Raw genomic sequence first — 23,984 nt, forward strand, 5'->3', positions numbered from 1 at the left:
CCGAAGATTCTAGAGTCAAGGTCCGAGAACCGGATACCTTCGACGGATCCGAACCACGGAAGCTCCGTGCGTTCTTTGTCCAGTGTGAGCTTAACTTCCAGAGCAAGCCTAAGGCTTTCCGTACCGGAAGGGCTAAAGTCAACTTCGCCCAATCCTACCTTAAGGGTATGGCCCTTGAATGGTTTGAACCGGATCTCCTGTCCGATGATTTGGACGACCATCCGGATTGGATGGATGACTATTCCGTGTTCATGCTTGAACTCCAAGCCAACTTCGGGCCTCATGACCCATCCGGTGATGCAGAAATGCAGCTCGAACAGCTCCACATGCGCGATGGACAGCGCATCAACAAGTACGTTGTGGAATTCCAGCGTCTTGCTTCACAGGTTCGTGGCTGGGGCGACGGAGCCTTACGACGCCAATTCTACAACGGACTCCCGGCCCGTATCAAGGATGAAATCAGTCGCATGGGTAAACCCTCTACTCTTTCCGAATACAAAGTCCTCGCTCAGACTATCGACGCCCGATACTGGGAACGGAAGGGAGAGATCTCTCGAGAAGCTAAACCCACTTCATCCACTACCCCTAAGCAATCTGCTTCTGACCGGACGAACTCCAATACGTCCGGATCCAGAAATCACAAATCCGGAAACTCCAATGATCAGAAGTCTACAAAGCCATCCACGTCCTCGAACTCGTCCGCTCCTAAGGTTCCGGATCTTACTTCCAAGCTGGGTAAGGACGGAAAGTTAACGTCCGAAGAGCGGCAGAGAAGGATGGACAAGAAACTCTGCTTATTCTGTGGTGGACCCGGTCATACTGCTCGGGAATGCACCAAGTCTACTTCGCGTGCTGCCAAAGGCCGCGCTGCAGTAGTCGCTCCGGAACTCAAACCGGATGTCTCTACTGAGACAAAAAAATAGTCCGCGACTCTCCTAGCTCCGTGCAGGAAGAGGGTCGCGTTGACTCTGCCTGCACAAAGGAGTTAAGACTCAACGCTGTCGCGCTCTCGGATCCGACTTCCCTCTGTCCATATGTTTCACTTCCGTTACTTCCATCCGTATCCGAATTTCCAGCTCTTGTAGATTGTGGTTCTTCTCATTGTTTCATAGATACTGCGTTCATCCGAAAACACAAAATCCCTACATATCCGATACCTACGATTCCGCTCCGCTTGTTTGATGGTACTTGTAATAATACTATTTCCGAAGCTATAGATTTGTCCGTCCGCTTTCCGTCCGGTGTAGTCACCTCTGATACGTTCTACGTTACCCCTTTGGATTCATCTTGTTTTATTGTTCTTGGATATAGCTGGCTCACCCGACACAATCCGTTGATTGACTGGGTTTTGGGCAGCATCGAATTCCGGACGACATCTCATGGAATGCCATCGACCCCTCCGACGTCACTTCCGTCCTCAGATATCCCTCCTCCGACGGAAACCATACCTCCTCCGACTACATCCGTACCCTCCGCTGATAACACTGTTCCTAATATATCCCTAATCAATGCAGTTGCCTTTTGCCGGGCCTGCAAGTTAGAAGGATCGGTCCAGTTCAGTATATACCTTCGACCATCCGGTGTCGATCTCCGATCCGCTTCTCTATCGTCCGATCCTCCGGATCTATCCCAAATTCCTTCGGACTATCACGAGTTTGCGGATGTCTTCGACAAGGGAAAGGCTGGTCAGCTTCCTCCACATCGTCCTTATGATCTGAACATAGATCTGGAAGAAGGAACTAGTCCTCCCCTCGGAACTATCTATTCTCTATCCCCGGTCGAGCTTGCAGCCCTCCGGAAGTTTCTTGATGAAAATATTGCCTCTGGACTCCTCCGCTCCTCATCCTCTCCTCACGGAGCTCCGGTCCTATTTGTCAAGAAAAAGGACGGATCCCTCCGCCTTTGTGTAGATTTCCGTGGACTCAACCAGATCACTAAGAAAGACCGATATCCATTACCCCTCATTGCCGACCTATTAGACTCTCCGAGCCGTGCTAAAGTTTATACCAAAATCGACCTCCGATCCGCTTATCATCTCGTCCGGATAGCGGAAGGGGACGAATGGAAGACTGCCTTCCGAACGCGCTATGGCTCCTATGAATGGTTGGTGATGCCGGAAGGTCTCACTAATGCTCCAGCAGCATTCCAGCGCTTTGTCAATAGCGTGTTTGCTGATATGCTGGATGTATGCGTTATCGTATATCTGGACGACATCCTCATCTATTCCCATGACCTTGCGTCCCACAAGCAACACATCCGAGAAGTACTTCCGTCGACTCCGTAAACATCGTCTCTATGCCAAACCCGAAAAATGCGAATTCCATTCCACTTCCGTTGAATATCTCGGATATCTCCTATCTCCGGATGGCTTAACTATGTCGTCCGATAAGATCCAAGCTATTACTGACTGGCCGGAACCTCGGAAAGTCAAGGATATCCAATCCTTCCTCGGATTCGCAAATTTCTATAGACGGTTTATATTCAACTACTCGGATATCGTGGTTCCGTTAACACGGCTTACACGCAAGGATGCTCCGTGGAACTTTTCCGATGAATGTCGGAAATCCTTCGAGGAACTCAAGAAAGCCTTCACTACGGCTCCGGTGCTTACGCACTGGATGCCGGATGTTCCTATAGTTGTGGAAACCGATGCCTCTGACTACGCTATAGCTGGAATACTATCCATAGTATGTCCGGACTCAGAGCTTCGTCCGGTAGCGTTCTACTCTCGAACGCTAACCGCTCCGGAACTTAACTATGACACCCACGATAAGGAACTTCTAGCTATATATGAAGCTTTCCGGACCTGGCGACATTATCTAGAAGGCTCGGCCGAGCCTGTAGATGTTGTCACGGACCACAAAAACCTTGAGTACTTCGCCACTACCAAACTCCTCTCTCGCCGTCAGGCCCGCTGGTCGGAATTCCTCCATCAGTTCAATCTTGTCATCCGCTTCTGTCCCGGAAAACTCGGAGTTAAACCGGATTCCCTTACTAGACGCTGGGACGTCTATCCCAAAGAGGGGGATAAGGACTACGCTCGAGTTAACCCTCATAACTTCCGTCCGGTATTCACGTCCGAACAGTTAGCTTCGTCCCTACGAGCCTCAACCTTAGCAACTCCGGTTCTTAGAGCAGCTGTTCTAATGGATATTGATGACCTTCGGAAAGACATCCTGACCGCACTTCCTAATGACCCTATTGCAACCAACCATCTTCCGGTACCTTCAGATCCGAGATGGACAGTGGACGATAGGGGTTTCCTCCGTTGCGACAACCGTATATATGTCCCAGAATCCGATAACCTTCGACTTCGCGTCCTCCGTAATACTCATGATCACCCCTTATCCGGACATTTTGGTCAAAACCGAACCCTAGACCTCATCCGACGCGAGTATACATGGCCGGGTATACGCACCTATGTTAAGGACTACGTCCGGTCCTGCACTACCTGCGCCCGAGCCAAGGTTCCGAGACATAAACCCTACGGATTGCTCAAGCAACTACCCATACCGGAAAAGCCTTGGAATTCCATATCCATGGATTTCATAGAGCAACTTCCGGACTCATCAGGCTTTACAGCCATCCTCGTTATCATAGATCGTTTATCCAAACAAGCAATATTTGTTCCGACTCACGATACCATTACCTCTCCGGATCTCGCTCGTCTATTCCTACTTCATGTGTTTTCCAAGCACTGGAGTTCCGTCCCATGTCACCTCGGATCGCGGTACAGAGTTTGTATCCCACTTCTTCCGATCCTTAGGAAAAGCATTGGATATGGTCCTCCACTTCACATCCGGATATCATCCGGAAGGGGATGGACAAACCGAGCGTGCCAACCAAACCCTGGAACAATACCTTCGGATATATTGCAATTATCAACAGGACAACTGGTCGGAACTACTTCCCTTAGCAGAATTTGCCTACAATAACGCTCCAAGTGCTACTACCGGAGTATCGCCTTTCTTTGCTAATAAGGGTTATCATCCGAACATATCCGTCCATCCGGAACGCGATCTATCCTCCATCCGCGCTCGCGACTATGCTATAGACCTCGACGACCTTCACCAATTCCTTAGAGAAGAAATGGCTCACGCCCAAGAAAGATATCAAGGACCTGCGGACGCTAAACTGGAAACCTGCTCCGGATATCAATATCGGAGACCAAGTCTTTGTCAAGGCTAAGTACTTCCGGTCCACTCGTCCGTCTAAGAAACTCTCGGAAAAGAATCTAGGTCCGTTTGAAGTCATATCCCGTCCGGGTACCCATTCCTTTACCATCCGACTTCCCGAATCCATGAAATCCGTCCACCCCGTCTTCCATGTCTCACAGCTAGAACCATCCGTTCCGAACACAATTCCCAATCGGATCCAGCCTCCTCCACCTCCGGTCGAAGTCGACTGGAGAACCAGAATATGAGATATCCGAAATCCTAGACTCTAAGCTGGACCGTCGTAGAAGACAATGCCAACTCTTATACCTCGTCCGATGGTCCGGATACGAAGGAACAGACGAAGAGACTTCATGGCTACTAGCCACGGAACTCGGAAACGCGTCCGATCTAGTCTCGGATTTCACACTGCATATCCAGACAAACCCGGTCCTATTGCTATACAATGAATATACAAAGCGGATATACAAGTACATTAGTAGCAGAGAAGGCAGATCCGAAAATCCTCAGCCATCCATCTCCATGTCCCCACCCGATCCGGATCCGGATCCGGATTCATCAACGTCCTTGTCAGTGGCCTCAGAACGAGCCGCCTCTGTAATCCGGATTCCATTCCGGATCCCCTCAAGAAGGATGGTCTGGAACTCCCTCTGCTGCTCCAAAAACGCCTCCAAGTTAGTATTCATCCGCTCTATAGCAGTCCTACTCCCTTCCGCCGCTCCGATGCTCTGCTGGAGCAATCCGTTGGTCCGAGCCAGTTCCAGCTACAATGCTATTAGCGGCCGCGACCCAGGCCTGATCATCATACTCCACTTCCACCTCATCCGCTACTACCGTCTTCATATCCGGATCCGGAGTCGGACTCTGCTGGCGCTTCTTACCCTTGCCTCTCGGAGATGGGTTCTCAGCAGCGCGCTGCCTCTTCTTAGACTTGGAATCCGTAACGGTTCCAGGTCGTCCGGGACAAGGAGCCTTGTCCTTCCGGCACGCGTTACAAGCCTTGATCTATCCGAATGTTAAGAGTCACGGATCCTGAAGATTCAAGGATGACTTACCAAGGAATTGCTATCCGCATCGGACCACAGACAGGCCCGACCCTTCTTAGCGCAGCGGGTACAAGCCCCATCCTTATCCGCTGAGATGGCGCGAGACTACGGATCCGATAAGGGACGGATCCGATAGAACAAGTCATAACTCACCATTTCCGCTACTATAGCCCTGCGCCTAGCCTCCTCCGCTTCCCTTCGGGCCTCAGCCCGTTCAATCTTCTTAATCCCTGCCAAGCGCTTCGTTCCGCCTCTTCCGCTTGTTGCTTCAGCTTTTCAGCCTCTTCCTCCTTCCTGAACCTCGGCCTCAGCAGCAGCCAGCGCGGCCTGGATATCCGCCAGAGTCTGCTTAGCGGTCTTCTTAGAGCCGGATCCGTTATCAGTCATGGTTGAGATAAGCTAGTGGTAGTGAAAAAGTAGGGAAAGGAAGGAACACCCTGCGACGCTTTGGCATCCGTATATCTGTCAGAATCCGAACTCAGCAACTTCTCCCATCAGCTTCTCCATTGTCTCGCACTCATACCATCCGTTCCGGATCGCTGATTCTTGTGCCTCTAGGGATCGGCCCTAAGGGGGGGATACTGTCATATACCATATATCCGGTTACAGATCCGATGATCTGGATCTCAGATCCGATCCAGATCCGATGAACATATCCATCGTCCGGTCCACAGATCCGCTTTGATTCTTATTTCATTTCCTGTTCATATAACTCTAACTATCGTTCATCTCCTTTCGGTATTCCTGTACACCGGTATACCGGTTATCCTTTACTTCCGCTTTGCTTACTGATCCGCTACACTTACGAATCCGCTTTTACTTGTACTTCATTCCCGGTTCATGATTCGTGATCCATCCAACTTACCAATACGCTCCACTTAGACTTTGCTTATACTTTCATACATAGCCTCGCACCTTTGCTTATTGATCATTCCGTTAGCTATCCGTAGTATATAAACCTTTGTATATGCGCTGTAGTAGATCAGTTCGAATATCATCTTAGATTGCACTCATTCCGTCTGGACTCTGAGTCCCTCCGTTATCCATCCGGACTTGAGTACGCTACTCTTGTCTACTCCGAGACTTAGGATAGATTCCTATAGTCTACATATCCGCCTCTGTCTTCGGACAGTCCTCACCCGTTAGTTTCTAGTCCGGATCCGATCCGGATTGGCCGTTACTCTATACGTTCGATATCCGGAAGTCTTAACGGATCCATTGCAATACTTATCCGTTTCACTAGACGCGATACTTTAGCTCTCTGAAATAAGGGGCAAGACTCGGGAAAGGGGCACAGCGCACGAGCTGAGGCCGAAGCCCTTCGGATCCGATACTACTTGAGTACGGTCTTAACAATTCCTAGAGTATGGTTAAAACAAGTGCACTCTGTATCTCAAAGCACTCACAATAGGCATGGTATGTATAGATTTCCAACAGCACAATACCGGTTCTGCTCTAGGCCATAGGAGTCGAGGGGGGAGAAATGATTTTTGGGAGTGCCACTTACCTGTAGAATGCTTAAATTATGTACCTAAGTGACACTGACAGTCATTGATGCAGCACTGAGGTTTGTTGCAGCAGTGACGAGGCATTGCCGCGTCACAACTTGGTTGATGCACCTGTGACGTGGCATGTACCATGCGTGACACGGCATAGGTAAGTGCGGAGGTTACATTACAGTATAGGACTGGTCCTTTGCCCACCACATTTTGAAATGCATCCCACTTCATAATAACTCATTTTTCGAAAATCGTAGTAGACAGTAATATTCCAATGTACATGTAATACTACGATAAATTTTTGAGAGCTATCAATGATGATGTTAGTGTGTTGTAGCAAGATCATTGAAAACAGTGTTATCTTTGACTTTACCAGTCCTTTGCCCACCTCAATTTAGATGTCAACATCACGCAATGCCATAAATTTGTAATCCAAAAGGCAATGATTAGATTAAACACGCTCGTGAGATTAATCCTCTTCTTCCCATCGTCTTCTTGCTCGCTCTCATAAACTTCAGGCTGAGCTCACTCTGGCCTTGACACGGGTTTTCTCGATTGCCCCCATCTTTGGTTTGTTCCACTGTGGCCTCTGTTTTCTCCGACTTCGCCAAATCTCATTCTGCTTCCCACTCAGCCTTCTGTGCCTCAAAAATGGCTCTTGTTGCTCGGTTTCATTCTTTCTGCTCTATCTCCTCCGTTTTCCAATGTGCGAGCTCTTCAGAATGTTCCGCTCTTCTCTTGGCCCTTATCTCTTTTTCTCTGGCTTCTGCCTCCATGGCATTTTCATGTGTGATAACCTGTGCCACAAATACATCACCAGTGAGCATACGAGGTAAGCCATCACCGATGAGCCTTGTACCCTTTTTCCTTCCCATTTTGTCTTCCTGCACTGCAAGCTGACCACGTACTCGATCACAGTATCTGACTTGTAGGACCGATGCTGCCTGTAAGCCAATCATTCGGTGCTTAGATTCCTCCTCACATTGCTCTGACTCCAGCAAGGCAACTTGGAGTTCATGCTCTGCCTTGGTCGTGGCAGGACAGTTTAAAAATTCCCCATACCGTTTGTACTGCGGCGGCGACACCGTCTGTGGCATGTACATAGGTATTTTGGATGTTGAGCAGATAGGACTCAAGGTAAACAGGAATGCTGCAGATGCTGTTGCTAAGCTATTGACTGCCATTTGTGCAGATTCTGAATATTGGTTCGAGCCTGACTTTGGTCATGCTGGACTAGATAGCACTTCAGTTGCCCTCCGAATCAATTGAGACACAATGTGGACTGGCGTCGTCTGAACAAGTGGCAGGTGACTATGACATGATGTCTCTCGACTTGGTGCCATGACTTCCTCTGTAACACCATCTGGATTGAAAGGGTGGACCCCTGTCTTCTCGAATGTGGCTTTGATAAGCTCTGTTGTGAGTGCACGGTTGTGAGCATGTCCATAGATAGCTAAAAGTTTGTTTTGAAAGCTCTTCACCACGTTCCCTTTTCCATTGGGCTCTCTCCTCTGCCCAGCAAAGCTTTCAGCCTGCTGAAGACAATGACGTCAAGACCCTGGTAAATATGGGTGCTATGAGATGGATAGCACAAGACATGAATGTTATGTGTGCGTGCATGTTCTAAGAAAGCTCGTGTGTAGTGAGATGAGTGACCATCAACAAGGAGAAGTTGTGCAGAGCCTTTGGCTTTGGCTCGAGTATGTTCATCAAAGTGTTGGATCCAAAGTAGTCCAAGCTCGCCGTCAGTCCATCCTTTTGCAGAATATCCAAGGCTAAAGGACTGTTTTAGTAGAATTACTAGCAGGACCAACAGCCGAGAATGCTTATGATGCATTAGCGGGGTTTTCTTGACACCAGTTTGTGTGATAACCTTTTCCTTTGAAGATAACACAAGGTGGCGCTGTCTCTCCATCAGCACAGATACTGACAATGACAGTTGTCAGCTCCTTGCTCCCACTTTGTTGCTCATTGTTAAGACCATACTCAAGTAGTATCGGATCCGAAGGGCTTCGGCCTCAGCTCGTGCGCTGTGCCCCTTTCCCGAGTCTTGCCCCTTATTTCAGAGAGCTAAAGTATCGCGTCTAGTGAGACGGATAAGTATTGTAACGGATAAGTCTTGTATCGCAACGGATCCGTTAAGACTTCCGGATATCGAACGTATAGAGTAACGGCTAATCCGGATTGGATCCGGACTAGAAACTAACGGGTGAGGACTGTCTGAATGACAGAGGCGGATATGTAGACTATAGGAATCTATCCTAAGTCTCGGAGTAGACAAGAGTAGCATACTCAAGTCCGGACAGATAACAGGGGGACTTAGAGTCCAGACGGAATGAGTGCAATCTAAGATGATATTCAAACTGATCTACTACAGCGCATATACAAAGGTTTATATACTACGGATAGCTAACGGAATGATCAATAAGCAAAGGTGCGAGGCTATGAACGAAAGTATAAGCAAAGTCTAAGTGGAGCGTATTGGTAAGTCGGATGGATCATGAATCATGAACCGGTGAGGCGATCTCAACCTGGCTGGGCTGATATGAAATATCTAAAAATGCTCAACCAGTATAAGTGAGTCTTGGCTCTGCCTAGCTGCTATACTCGCAGAATGCAAGAACGTTCGACCCTAAAGGGGACTGCTACTGAACACAGAACCAGATGAAAGAAAGACCCTTGAAGTGCGATGGATGCGCGAAAGCGCAAGAAGAAAAGCGAAGTGAGCGCGAAGTGCGAGAGAGCGCACTAATGTAAGCGCGAGCGTGGGAACGTGAGCGCTAAGGCGCGCGTTGTGCGGAGAATACCGGATAAGGAAACGGACAAGGAAGCGGATGTGCAAAGCGAGTGCAAATGCAGAGCGAGTGTTATAATGAGTGTGGATAAAGGTCTAGTATAGGCGGATAACGATAACCATTGGAAACACAAAGTGCGCCCAAGTGGTGACTACTACTTTAAAGTAAAACCCAATAGCGAGGGAAGTACAGCAAAGGGGAGTAATAATGATGGTGTAGTAAGTCAGCAACTTTATACTATGGAAATCGCATCGGAAGCGGAAGGGATAGGAGCAATAAGCGCTATGAATATGTAATGACATGTAATAACACTGCAATGCTTGTTACAAACCACGAGGCAAGGCATATGACGTACCAATGAGGTGGATGGACATAGAGGGACGTTCCTGGATGATAGGCAATGCAGGGCAATGCAGGGCGCTTAAGCGCAATAAAGCGCGCAAGGTGCGCGTGTGGGAATGCTGCGCATTGTGCGGGAAAGTACCGCGCCTATGGCGCGTTTCGCGGGAAAGCTGCGCGTTATGTGTAAAACGACTAGGGACATGATAGAAGTCGAATATAGCTGATGGTGCAAGTCGTGCATTGCAGGCCAATTGTCATGAGTTGTGAAAAGGTGTGAAATGTGCCTATATGTGCCTGCAGGAACGCGAGTCTCTACACCGGGAATGAAGTACAAGTAAAAGCGGATTCGTAAGTGTAGCGGATCAGTAAGCAAAGCGGAAGTAAAGGATAACTGGTATACCGGTGTACAGGAATACTGAAAGGAGATGAACGATAGTTAGAGTTATATGAACAGGAAATGAAATAAGAATCAAAGCGGTGTAGAGACTCGATCCTGGGTAGCCTCACAATGGCACATATTGCAACATAGGTCGAGTCTACAGTATCATGCATGTAACACGACACTTGCGCGATAAACGCAACGTTCGCGCGACGCGCGCGACTTAGGCGACACTTCCGCGACATAGGCGACACTTGCGCGACTTGCGCGCGCTTTAGGCGAATTTTCCCGCGCCTAAGCGCTATAGGGCGCCTGACTTCCCACTGTGTTTTCCCATGTCCAACCAAGTTCCCAGGTATGCATTTCTCCATTTATCATTTATTTCAACATCGTACCATGTTTATTTTCACTTGGTACACATGTTTCATTACACATTTTTTTACTTTACACAACACACATTACCACGGACCACCATCATCATAGACAGTCACCATCTCCGAGTTTTTATTATGTTTTGAATAAATCATCGCAAGCCCTAGTAGCAGTTAGCTCTAGTGGCCATATCCGCATCAGTTGTCTTATCAGCATCTCAGTACACGTCTTAACATCTCACTATCGCTCGCATACCACTTTCACCCAGTTCCGCTTTTCGACGTGCGACTTTCCCGCGCTGCGCGCCTATAGCGCCTTTGTTCCCGTGCTTTCGCCTTATCACGCGCTTTGCGCATTCCCCCTAGAGTTGACCAGTGGATATTTGCTTTCTCCGCTTCCCCTAAGGGACGAACATATCGCACACATATTTTCCTCCCTTCAACAATTATATCAGCTGCACCCTCAGCTGAGTTGAAGATCCTTCAGCGGATCTGTGGACCGGATGACGGATATGTTCATCGGATCTGGATCGGGATCTGTAACCGGATATATGGTATATGACACTCATACACAGTATGGGCACCACTTGCTCCTATCACTCGTTCTTTTCCCTCATCAGCTCCTTGGAAACCAGACTCGTCAAATGCCCAAATGCAATGGGGCTCAATTGGTTTGCCATCATCTCCTTTAGACAAAGTATCATGCAGAAGACTGAAATATGCCTCTTTTGTGGCAGGGTTAACAGCACGACCATGGGCACTATCAAGACCTCGAGCATAGTAGGTGCCCAACCTGTTTGAATACTTCTCCACAAAACAGTCCATCCAGTTTTTGCTAGGCATCTGCACGGGTTTTGGAAACCTGTGCGGGTGATGGGTGTGGGTATTCTCTGGGTATGGGTGGGGGTCTGCTGTTGAGGCACCCGTACCCTCACCCGTACCCTTGACTTGGCTTGGCTAATCAACGTCGTGATATATCACTACCTAAAATAGAACTTGGCTACTAGTACTGTACAGTTGTAAAAAAAATTCTATCGGATCAGTCACTATATCCACCAAACAAACCTCGCGCCCTCCTACTAGATAGCCATCATGGAGCCAAACCTATTCTCAAAAACTGCAAAACAAGTAATCAAACTTACGGACAAGGCAAAAGCTGCCCTGGAAGAGAAGCTTGATGCTCCCTCGGCAAATAAAAGGAAGATCGACGCAAGTGTGGCCAGTTGCAGTACTAAGCCAGTCCAAGAAGGCTAAAAGTACCCCACACAACAGATGCGCTACAGATACTCCGTCAGTGCATACCATGGAGGAGGAGGCTGAATTACATAAGGATGCTATCACGATTGACAGTGATGAGAGTGAAAACAAAGGCAAGGAGTCTCGGGAAGGGAGTCCAGAGATCGAGACCACTGAAGATGAGCTAGGTATGCACAATGGCCTTCAATGAAAACCATCTGTTAATCAAACTATAGTACGACTGATGAAAGAGTGGGTCTCACCCATATACGCATTCTTCGAGCCCAAACCCTGTATCATTGAGCATGATGGACGTCGAGCACATCACTTTAAGTGCTGCACTCGAGGCTGCAAGACTATGATTCGTCAATTCCTTGACAAAAAGGATGCACGGTCCACGGGAAACATGTGAAAGCCTGCTGGGGTGATGATGTATTGCAAACTGCGGACCAAGCAAAAGATGCCGAGGAGGTGCGGACAAGGTTGTTGGTGGAATCCTATGAAACCTCAATTACAGCCTCGTTCGAGCGAAAGGGTAAGGGGAAAGTGATGTACTCGCATCGCCAACATACCAGAACTGAGACCAAGTACATTGAAAGCATTTTTGAACATTTCACAGGCTAACATAGTCATGTTCCTCAGGGCAGAAATCATTCGTTGGGTTGCCGAAAGCCTACGCCCATTCAAAATCGTCAAAGACAGGGGATTTCAGTCTCTTATGAAGACAGGACAACCTGAATATTACTTACCTTCTCCTGCGACCATGTCATGTGATGTTCAGCTGGTCTTCACTAGAACCAGGCAGCGCATTGCTAAAATGACAAAGGCACATTCATCAATTAATTAATGCACACAACAATAGATATAATAGACTTACCGGCAGGAGCATGAGGGTAAAATAAATTTTACCACAGATGGGTGGACTTCGACAAACCACCGAGCATTGGTGGCTGTGTCTGCGCACCTCGAACATAAGGGGGTGCCACTGAGCATGCCATTAGATATTGTTGAGGTACCGAAAGTAAGCATCTGACTTACCGAAGTTTCATGTCATTGATGATCTTAGTCGCACACTGGTAAGGAATTGGCGGCAGAATTTGAAAAGATACTAGAAGATTTCAGAATAACAGAAAAAGTTAGTCAAATTGTTGGAAATGTGTACACAACGAGACTTACCATAACAAAGATCCTTGCTGTCACATGCGATAACACATCCAACAATACCGTTATGATTGAAGAACTCCATGAGACACTGCCTGACTTTGGTGGGACAGCGTCGCATACAAGATGCTTTTTGCACATGGTAAACCTCATAGCAAAATCCTTGCTTCGAGAATTTGAGGTGTCTAAGAAGGAGGGAGAGGCAGCATTGGCAGGGCTCAGTGAAAATGTTGATGAGATTCAGGATGGAGATGACAGTGGATGACGTGGACGGCTTGGTTGATGAGGCTGCTTTGATGACAGACGATGAGCGAGAACACCTGAGAAACAGCATGCGTCCAGTAAAATTAGTGCTTGCAAAGGTGGGTGTCTTGCTCGTATCATAAAACATACCTTTAAATGCAACATGTTCCCTAGCTCCGCAAGCTTGGACTCAAGATCATTCATTCAACGACGAAACTGCTCCCAGCATGGCACGAAATTCTGGAAAGGTTGGAAATGAAAGTTACCACACTCCCCCGGGATGTTTCCACTCGCTGGAACTTGACGTTCGACATGATTCAGTATGCACTGAATCATCGAGAGGCAATTGACGCTGTTACCCAGCAATGAGACCTGGGCTTGCGACATCTTGAGCTGACAGATCAAGAGTGGGAAATTGCGGAGCAATTGCGGGATATCTTGAAGGTATGTGAACATAGTATTGTTTAGTGTCACATGTTTAACTCATTGTCTCTGTTTACCCTAGATCCTCAAGGACGCTACACTTTTCTTCTCCCGTTCGACTCCAAACTTGGCGACTGTTATCCTGGCTATGGACTTAATCGACGAGAAACTGACAACTTACTCTCAGAACCAGTGGTTTCTTCCCTCAATTCGTGCGGCCGTTGGACTTGGCAAAAGAACATTAAACCGGTACTACCAACTGACGGACACATCAGAAGTGTACCGTATCGCCATGGGTAAGTGTTGACGACTCATATCATTTTTCTGATCTTTATTTGCATGTAGTTCTACACCCGCGCCACAAACTCGCATATTTCAGGCATGCAAAGTGGGAGGACGATTGGGTTGAGACTGCCAAGACCCTTGTGAGGGAGACATATGAGCATTCTTACTCGGTGGTCTCACCTGCGGACTCAGAGACAGATGATGATGGTATAGCAACGGAGGCTTCTTCAGTGAGTTGTCTTTGCTTTTGTGTGCACTCGCTAACTGAATTTACAGGGCAATATCTTTGACAGTATCCCTGCTCTTGCACCCCCAACAAGTCACCCCAGCAACCAACTTGACAAGTACCTCAGCGCTGATATTGAGTATGTCGAGGACCCCCTTGCTTGGTCGTATGAACAGTGCAACATCTATCCGCACCTTTCTCGCATGGCGTTAGACTATCTCACTATACCTGGTAGGTTGTTTCTTCGAAATTTTTCACCTTTCGTAGTAAAGAACTAACTCTATGACTATGGCAGCTACCTCCGTGGACGTCGAGCGTCTTCTCCTTTCCCATGTTTGCTCCCGATTATCAGCAGAGTCAACACGTGCACTGTTGTGCCTTGGATATTGGAGCGAACTTAATCTAGTCAAAATGGAGGATGTTATGTCTGTCGCGGGGCTTGCAGATCTTCAGGGTGACGAGGAGCAGGAGTTAGACAATGGGTGGGATGCTATTAACATAGACTAGGTACATTTTTACTACATATTTCTCAAATTGAATGCAACCCATGGGTATACCCTTGATGGGTCACGGTGCGGGTCGTTTACCCATCCACCCACGCAAAAACCCAGACCCACTTCGAGGGTATGGGTATTCCTCTGGGTGTGGGTGTGGGTAGTAGCACCGCTACCCGGGGGTTTACCCGTGCAGTTGCCTAGTTTTTGCCAACACCCGTTTCAGGAAATTTACCACCAAGTTGAGCATGCAGAATTTCATCAACGTGTTCCTTGAGTCATTTGTGGCTGAGCAGGAATCCTCGATGTGCTATCTCAATGGAATACTCTATTACTCTCTCTGTCTCCTCTGGGGTGAGCCAACATTTCTCTGCATTGAAGTCGCTGAGCCTCCTACCACCTTTTGCCAGATTTGCAAGTGTCCTATCACTGAGTTTTATGACTCTTCCTGTCTCCATGAGATATGCCTTCTCGACTTCCTGGCAAACCATTTGTCTTCCTTTTTTCTCCTCTGTAGGTTCCTTTTCAAGCTCAGCCTGGTAAATGGCCACTGCTTGGGCCATAATCATATCATGTTCTTCTCGTAGAATCTGCCTTTTTTGCATTAGATTTTGCTCGTCCTACCATGGTTTTGCTGCTTGTCAGTGATATGCTGTGTGATTAAGTTTAGAGTTTGAAAGTTGAATAGTGTGAGAACTATGTGTGACCAGCTCCCCAAGATAAGACCTTTGAAAAGTACCATTGTTCAATCTATGTACTTTGTAGAAGGAACAAAGGAGGTATTCACAAATCTGTTGCAGGTGAAAATGATGTTCAAAGTATATATTTTGTATTGTACCAGCCACTTTTTCTCAAAAAAAAATCATTGATGTACTATGGCTCTCGACAAAATTCACTTGGGATGGAAAAATCAACTGATTTGTGTCATGCACAACATCATGGACATCAATTCTTCATCGTATACTATACAAATGTCCATTGAGGCCTCATCTTTAATATATTCCTATATGTTGATATGAAAAAATGAAGAAATAATAATTTTTGCCTGAGGCAGGTAAAGGAGTGGGGGTGGGCAAAGGACCGGTCCTATACTGTAGTACAGAGGCTGCGAATATGTTGAGGAGAACTTGTCATAGTATGGGTAGTGCTTGACCCAACCTGACTGGGGCTTGACATGGTAGTACATAGTACAGAGGCTGCTGGACTTGATAAGGTGGGGTTGAGACTTGACACAGTGACACAATACTTCACACTGCTGTCTGAAAACGAACATTGGATCAATGATTAGAGACAATACAATACAAACACAAGATGCACAGAAATTCCTAAGAAATATGAACAGAGGACAAACACAGTAAAACTGGTGAGAGATGAATGCAGCATTCCAGGGCCTGTACGCAGATGGACATTCTGAAGCAGAGGTCGCCATAGTACTACTGAGCAAAGAACCATCAAAAGGAGACAAAACATGAACATGCAAGAATGCAGCAGACAGAAAGAGCTGTGAAGAGAAGACAGAATGCAACAACAACACAGCATGACGTTGTCATGCATGGTATGGAACTCATACCATGACATTGATAGACAGGAAGTAGCTACAGAGAGTACACTAAGGTGTACCTCATTGTATTATTATGATTGGTTCCATTTTGACAGATTTACTTGTATTTATATTTCCAGTATGATAGCTTTCACCTTTCCCCTTTTTCTTTTCATTTCTTTTGTGTGGTTTATTCAGCCACCGGTGAGCCACCAAGATGTGTTAGTAAGCATGTCATGTGATAGGCAATAATCTGATTTGTAAGGATTTGTCATGATTGGTCATGCTTCGTCATGCTTCATCATGCTTTGTAATATTATGAACTTTATTTGTAAACTACTTTGTAAGCAGCTGATTCAGCACTGCCAAATGGCATGGTTAGTAAGCCAGTGACTTACTAATGCTGTGATGAGTCATGCTTAGTAAAATGGCCTCCCAAAAGGTATAAAAGGAGTCCATTCTACACTGAGTAATAATAACTTCCCACTTTTCACTCTTCTCTCAAACCGTGAGAGTCCGTAAGACTTCAAGTGCAGGCCATGAGTGCCTTGAAGTGAGATAAATATTGTATCAGAGATTAGTTGTATACTACCTTACAGGGGTCGCTTATATAACAATCTATTTATATACTACTTGTTGTGTGCTACCTTTCAGGGGCTGAGTATACAATACCAGAACAGCTTTCGTACTAGGCTTTACATATTTAAGACAGACTTCATTACTTGTTGTGTACTACCTTACAGGGGTTGAGTATACAACACCAGAACAGCTTTCTAAGTAGGCTTCACGTATTTTAAGACAGACTCTCTCTTTTTCAGGAAGGGAGACACGAGGACATGACAAAGTTGAGACAGACTTTCATAGGTTGAGACACGACCTACAAGATTGAAACAGATCTTACCATCAGAACATTAGGGAATCTACGAGTATTCCACCAGGGAAACAACAAGAAGAGGACACGTCAGTAAACCCTCCCAAGAACTCACACATTATCTACCACGAAAACTAGAAAATTCGTAGACCGTGTACTCAAGGACTGGCAAGAAGTCTTATCCTGTACAGTTGTGTTGTCACTATACACACGTTGTACATAAGACCCTTAAGTAGCAAGACAACGTGATGGTAGATAGATACTTACAGAGCCCACTCGGTTCAAATGGGTTCGGATGGGTTCACAATTTTCAGGCATCAGCCGAACCCTGAACCTAATAATGGGTTTGATTCTTACAATATGTCGAACTCGGTGAGGCGATCTCAACCTGGCTGGGCTGATATGAAATATCTAAAAATGCTCAACCAGTATAAGTGAGTCTTGGCTCTGCCTAGCTGCTATACTCGCAGAATGCAAGAACGTTCGACCCTAAAGGGGACTGCTACTGAACACAGAACCAGATGAAAGAAAGACCCTTGAAGTGCGATGGATGCGCGAAAGCGCAAGAAGAAAAGCGAAGTGAACGCGAAGCGCGAGAGAGCGCACTAAGGTAAGCGCGAGCGTGGGAATGTGAGCGCTAAGGCGCGCGTTGTGCGGAGAATACCGGATAAGGAAACGGACAAGGAAGTGGATGTGCAAAGTGAGTGCAAACGCAGAGCGAGTGTTATAATGAGCGTGGATAAAGGTCTAGTATAGGCGGATAACGATAACCATTGGAAACACAAAGTGCGCCCAAGTGGTGACTACTACTTTAAAGTAAAACCCAATAGCAAGGGAAGTACAGCAAAGGGGAGTAATAATGATGGTGTAGTAAGTCAGCAACTTTATACTATGGAAATCACATCGGAAGCGGAAGGGATAGGAGCAATAAGTGCTATGAATACGTAATGACATGTAATAACACTGCAATGCTTGTTACAAACCACGAGGCAAGGCATATGACGTACCAATGAGGTGGGTGGACATAGAGGGACATTCCTAGATGATAGGCGATGCAGGGCGCTTAAGCGCGAGAAAGCGCGCAAGGTGCGCGTGTGGGAATGCTGCGCATTGTGTGGGAAAGTACCGCGCCTATGGCGCATTTCGCGGGAAAGCTGCGCGTTATGTGTAAAACGACTAGGGACATGATAGAAGTCGAATATAGCTGATGGTGCAAGTCGTGCATTGCAGGCCAATTGTCATGAGTTGTGAAAAGGTGCGAAATGTGCCTATATGTGCCTGCAGAAACGCGAGTCTCTACATCGGGACCGAACCTACAGTCCAGTTCGGGAAGGTTCAGATTTGAACCAAGGTTCAGAACTGGACTGCAGCAGCACTATTCAGTGCTACTTGTGATCAAATAGGGCCCCATAACCTTCTTCTGTAAGTACATCATTCTGATCATTGTCAAGTTCGTTGTGGTGTTCAAGCTCGGGCTAGCCTCGCAGAACCCCATTTCACTATAGGAGTCAAGCAGCCTAGATATCCACATCGCATCCATACACCACTTCCTTGCAAAGTCTCGACTCACTTGACTCACCTGTGTCGCGCCGGTCTATGTCTGACTCGGCCGATACGGATCCGTGGCCTCGGTCTCTCGCAGAAGAGCCAGGGTTGTCTTAACCGTCCCTTGCTCGTCGGATCGGCCATCGCGCACCTTGGCCGACCGTTGTGGGTATCACAACCTGGCAGGCACATATAAGAAAAGTGCTCAGCCAGTATAAGTGAGTCTCAGCTCTGCCTAGCTGCTATACTCGCAGAATGCAAGAATGTTCGACCCTAAAGGGGAAGCAAGGAAAGCAAGGATCCACGGAATGATGCTGAACAACCCTGGTGAATGGCGGTGAAAGCGCGAGAAATGCGCTGAAGGCGTGCGTGGGAAAGTGGAATGCGAAAGTGCGCGGAGCGCAGGAAGGTAGTGCAAGTGGTGCACAAGTGTAGACGATGGATACTGAGACTAATAAGGGGAAAAGTGCGGATCTAGACGGATACTGATAGTGCCCACTAGCTATAGACTGATGCTAGGGCCTCAAAATGATGATGGACACATGCATCGCATGGAACTAACTGGTGATAGATACTGAGTGGTAGGAAGGTAAGGTGGTAGGAAGCTAATAATAAAGTGGGGTGTAAAACGAACATGAGTGTATGTAAGTTCTACCTAAGCGCTCTCCCAGGGCTCGGAGCCGAATAAGGAGCGCTCTAAGTATGTAAATGAGGAAAGGTGATGTAAAGTAAGGGTGCATAACGAAATGGGAAGTGTAATATGCTAAATATGGTCAGATAATGAAAAGGGACATACTGAGGGACTGGTTGGACGATGGATGGGTGCTCCTGGATGCTGTGCGACATAGTGTGCTTAAGCGCAAGAAAGCGCGCAAGGCGCGCACGTGGGAATACTGCGCGTTGTGCGGGAAAGTGTCGCGCCTATGGCGCATTCCGCGGGAAAGTGGTGCGCTGAAGGATCTTCAACTCAGCTGAGGGTGCAGCTGATATAATTGTTGAAGGGAGGAAAATATGAGTGCGATATGTTCGTCCCTTAGGGGAAGCGGAGAAAGCAAATATCCACTGGTCAACTCTAGGGGGAATGCGCAAAGCGCGTGATAAGGCGAAAGCGCGGGAACAAAGGCGCTATAGGCGCGCGAAGCGCGGGATAGTCGCGCGTCGAAAAGCGGAACTGGGTGAAAGCGGTATGCGAGCGATAGTGAGATGTTAAGACGTGTACTGAGACACTGATAAGACAACTGATGCGGATATGGCCACTAGAGCTAACTGCTACTAGGGCTTGCGATGATTTATTCAAAACATAATAAAAACTCGGAGATGGTGACTGTCTATCATGGTGGTGGTCCGTGGTAATGTGTGTTGTGTAAAGTAAAAAAATGTGTCATGAAAAATGTGTACCAAGTGAAAATAAACATGGTACGATGTTGAAATAAATGATAAATGGAGAAATGCATACCTGGGAACTTGGTTGGACATGGGAAAACACAGTGGGAAGTCAGGCACCCTATAGCGCTTAGGCGCGGGAAAATTCGCCTAAAGCGCGTGCAAGTCGCGGAAGTGTCGCCTATGTCGCGGAAGTGTCGCCTAAGTCGCGCGTGTCGCGCGAACGTTGCGTTTATCGCGCAAGTGTCGTGTTGCATGCATATTACTGTAGACTCGACCTATGTTGCAATATATGCCATTGTGAGGCTACTCAGGATCGAGTCTCTACATCTCCTGGGGGCTTAAATTCTGAGTGTCCCCACTCAGTGCATCAAGTGGTGAACTCAAGCGAAGTTGTGATGGGGGTATGTGATGCGAGAGGAGTGTACTGCGAGTGTGTCTGAGGCGAATGTGATGAGGCGAGACTGGCAAAACAATGGCGCGCTAAGCGCGGGAGAGGCGCAGGCGTAAGGCGTCATAGGGGCGTGAAAGCGCGGTAGAACAGCGGAATGCGCGAAGTGACTCTGGTGTGTGCAAACACAATCAAAAGCTTGGGGATGTGATGGTGACAACTGCCTGAATGATATGGAGATGACTGCAATGAGGCGAGAGTGATGTGTGTATGCGCGTGAATAAGGCGTCATAGGCGCGCGAAGCGTGGGAACATTCGCGCTTATGAAGCGGAAGTGCACGAATGCGGTATTCAAGTGATAGCGACTCTTCAAGATGGCATAAGGATGCGAACTCATGATGACAATAGATGGCTGATGATGCGAGTGTGGCGTGAATGTGCTGTGTAAGGCGCGGGAACATTCGCGCTTGAGGCGCCTGAGGTGCGCGGATGTGCGTGATAAGCGCGAATGTCGCGTATGCCGCGTAAGCGTCGCATAGTACAGGGAAGGTGAAGAGGCGAATGTCCAGTGATATCCAAGGTGTGGAAGGCGAAACTGCGTGTTGAGGAAGTGGTCCAACCCATGTCCAAACCAAGTCCCACTAGGCGCGCTATGAAACAGGTGCTAAGGGAATGAATGACATGAGTAAAAATATAAGTGAAAAAGCGAAAGTGAAATGGTAAACTTTGCGGATGTCCTGTCCGTCTTGTCTTCTTCGTGCAACTATCAACATCTATGTCCTTCTATGCGCTAAGCGCGAAAAAAGCGCGCGCGCGAGAATGAGGCGCTATAGGGGACTATTCAAAGGTAAATGTGCATGGTGCCACAGCATGCGTTAGAAGCGAAAATAATATCCTACTGGGTTAGGTGGGCACGAGTCTATAGTTGTTTTGTTGTTTTTGTTGTTTTCTGCTAAGCGGATCTATGAGTATATATGTCAGTGTTTTATTAGTGTTTGAGGCGATGTAATGATGAGAAAAATGAAAGGAGAAAAGCGCTGGACAAAAACCAGGGTAAAACAAACTATATGCTATGAAAAAACACGGTATATGGTGATTTTTCGCAAAAATGATGGTTGAAGCGGTTGAAGCGGATGAGGCGCGAGGCGAAAGCGCGTGAGGCGACAGTGTTAAGCGACAGGGAATGGTGTACTCTTCATCTTCAAGACTTCGCAACAACTTTTTCAACCAGGTATAAACCAATCTTCTTCAAACTCGCGATAGTGGCGGACTAGTGACTGGTGGGATGAACTCTTGCACTTGGTGGCGCCTATTAGGCGCGCGCCAAGGCGAGGCGAGGCGACAGTGGTTGAAAGGCGCTACAGCACGATAGGCGATAGGCGATGCTGGCGCGTTAGCGCATTTAGGCGCGAAAATGATTATATCCTCTGTATGCGCGAGGATAGGCTGAAATAGCGAAAATGCGTTAGTGAGTGATCTATGTGCAGTGAAATTAGGCGTGAATGTGACGCGAATGATGAGTATGAATGATATATCAAGGCGACATAGGTGCCTGATCATGAATGAATGGTACTTGATATAAAATGAAAGGATGTTATGGATGCGATAAGCGAAAATGCGAAAAATGTGAATAAGGACAGATGGTGCAATGTTAAATGTAATGATGGATGATGTAGGCGGATGTATGTGTGTCAGGCGCGCGCCTAAGTCGCGCCTGAATGGCTGATTGAAGTATGGGTCATGATGAATGTGAGGAATGCAATTTAAAAATGATAAAGTGGTAAAAATGCGATGGAGGGAAAACTTTGATGTAATGATGGGCGCCTTAGGCGCGTGAATTAAGGCGTGAGGCGCGCGACTGTGGCGCCTGAGTGAGGGAATAATGGTAAGCTTAAATGAAGGCAAAGGCGAAGCATTAGCAACTGATGAAAAACTCAATGAGAGTGAAAAACGCGAAATAAGCGAAAAAGGCGAAATGAGCGAAGGTTGAATATACAGTGCCTCAAAGTGCGTGACATGTGCGACCTCAGGCGCCATAGGGTGCACTGGAGGCGTGTCAGGGTCGCCTGAGACATGTTCTACTTGGTGGGTGGGTGACTTGATACATGGGTGTTTGACTGGCAAGTGGAAGTCGCTGAAAGCGGAAAACGCGATATGCGCGGTATTGTCAGTAACAAGCGGATTTAGTAGAGACAAACTGTGGTTGAAATGAGGCGCATTTTGGAGCTCTGTCACTGCAGAATGCTCCTGAATAGGCGCGCTAAAATGCGATTGGGGTTGAAGGTCATTGCTGATGATGGATGGCGTGATCTCGTCTGGTAGCGCATTTGGCACGTTCGCGATAGCGGTAGGTTCACATATGTCGAGCTGGGGTGAAACCACTTCGTCCAACTGATCTTCTGTGTCGCTCTGATGCTCTGTAGGTTCGCCTACAATAGGCGCCTCGATGTGTGCTGGTGCGAACACGATTTCAATGATAGGCAATGTTGGAGTAGGCGGAAGGGGAAGGGTTTCGCGTATTTCGCATATTGGCGCCATAGCTGCTGCTACTAGCTGATCTTGGGCGCGTTCTGGTTGCTGAGGCGCACCTACAGGTGGCGCTTTAGGGGACGCTTCAAGGGGCGGAAGCGGAATAGCGGAAATCGCGCTAGTAGGGCGCGTGTAGCGCTTAATTGCGCATTCTGGATACATGAACAAGGCGAAGTTAGCAAAATCTTCATAGGTGTTGTTACCTTCATAGCACTGGAACACCTCTCTCTCATTAGGCGCAGAATACTTCAAGGCATACTTGATAATGTCCTTATCTGACAGCCCAAGTGGTTGCGCGAGTCGTTCTACTGACTCCAGGAAGTTGACCAGTTGGGTGTAGTCACCTCCAAAACGTGGAGCAGCGCTGCAGGTGCGCAAAGGCATGCCAAAGGAATCTACTGGCGTGTTCATGGTGCGAAAGCGAAGGGGCATAAATCGCGAATTTCACGATTTAGGCAGAAAAGCGGAAAAGGCGGATATGCGGATGCGCGGAATAGGCGGAATAGCGAAAGGCGGAATAGGCGGAAACGCGATAATGTGAATAAGGCGAAAATGTGGGAAGCGGATATGCGGATAGTGGAGTAGAGTGGAATGGAGTTGGATATGTGTGGATGTGCTGACTGATCCCCTTGCGGTGGGCTCCAGTTGAAGGATCTTCAACTCAGCTGAGGGTGCAGCTGATATAATTGTTGAAGGGAGGAAAATATGAGTGCGATATGTTCGTCCCTTAGGGGAAGCGGAGAAAGCAAATATCCACTGGTCAACTCTAGGGGGAATGCGCAAAGCGCGTGATAAGGCGAAAGCGCGGGAACAAAGGCGCTATAGGCGCGCGAAGCGCGGGATAGTCGCGCGTCGAAAAGCGGAACTGGGTGAAAGCGGTATGCGAGCGATAGTGAGATGTTAAGACGTGTACTGAGACGCTGATAAGACAACTGATGCGGATATGGCCACTAGAGCTAACTGCTACTAGGGCTTGCGATGATTTATTCAAAACATAATAAAAACTTGGAGATGGTGACTGTCTATCATGGTGGTGGTCCGTGGTAATGT

General features: G+C 47.5%; 4 protein-coding genes across 4 annotated transcripts; 2 read left to right on the top strand and 2 right to left on the bottom strand.

Annotated features, from left to right (window-relative positions):
* Positions 1–7,391: 7,391 nt before the first annotated feature.
* Positions 7,392–7,817, bottom strand: DFJ58DRAFT_670170 (uncharacterized protein; the record flags this gene model as incomplete). Its single annotated transcript, XM_041382845.1, has 1 exon — positions 7,392–7,817. The coding sequence occupies one exon, from the start codon at positions 7,815–7,817 to the stop codon at positions 7,392–7,394; it is 426 nt and encodes a 141-aa protein (XP_041236653.1).
* Positions 7,818–12,081: 4,264 nt separating this feature from the next.
* Positions 12,082–12,690, top strand: DFJ58DRAFT_670163 (uncharacterized protein; the record flags this gene model as incomplete). The annotated part of the gene is made up of 3 exons (XM_041382842.1): positions 12,082–12,208; positions 12,229–12,430; positions 12,486–12,690. Coding segments are annotated over 3 exons (534 nt in total), but the record flags the coding sequence as incomplete, so codon positions are not given.
* Positions 12,691–13,622: 932 nt separating this feature from the next.
* DFJ58DRAFT_643416 (uncharacterized protein) lies at positions 13,623–14,122 on the top strand (the record flags this gene model as incomplete). Its single annotated transcript, XM_041381380.1, has 3 exons — positions 13,623–13,691; positions 13,762–13,966; positions 14,016–14,122. Coding segments are annotated over 3 exons (381 nt in total), but the record flags the coding sequence as incomplete, so codon positions are not given.
* A 7,531-nt stretch (positions 14,123–21,653) lies between these two features.
* On the bottom strand, positions 21,654–23,345 carry DFJ58DRAFT_735353 (uncharacterized protein; the record flags this gene model as incomplete). The annotated part of the gene is made up of 1 exon (XM_041386623.1): positions 21,654–23,345. One exon carries the CDS (start codon positions 23,343–23,345, stop codon positions 21,654–21,656), a length of 1,692 nt encoding a protein of 563 aa, XP_041236656.1.
* Between the last annotated feature and the right edge of the window lie 639 nt (positions 23,346–23,984).

The sequence above is a fragment of the Suillus subalutaceus genome, assembly GCF_016647625.1.
Source record: "Suillus subalutaceus strain FC151 chromosome Unknown DFJ58scaffold_210, whole genome shotgun sequence".
NCBI classification, from domain to species: Eukaryota; Fungi; Basidiomycota; class Agaricomycetes; order Boletales; family Suillaceae; genus Suillus; species Suillus subalutaceus.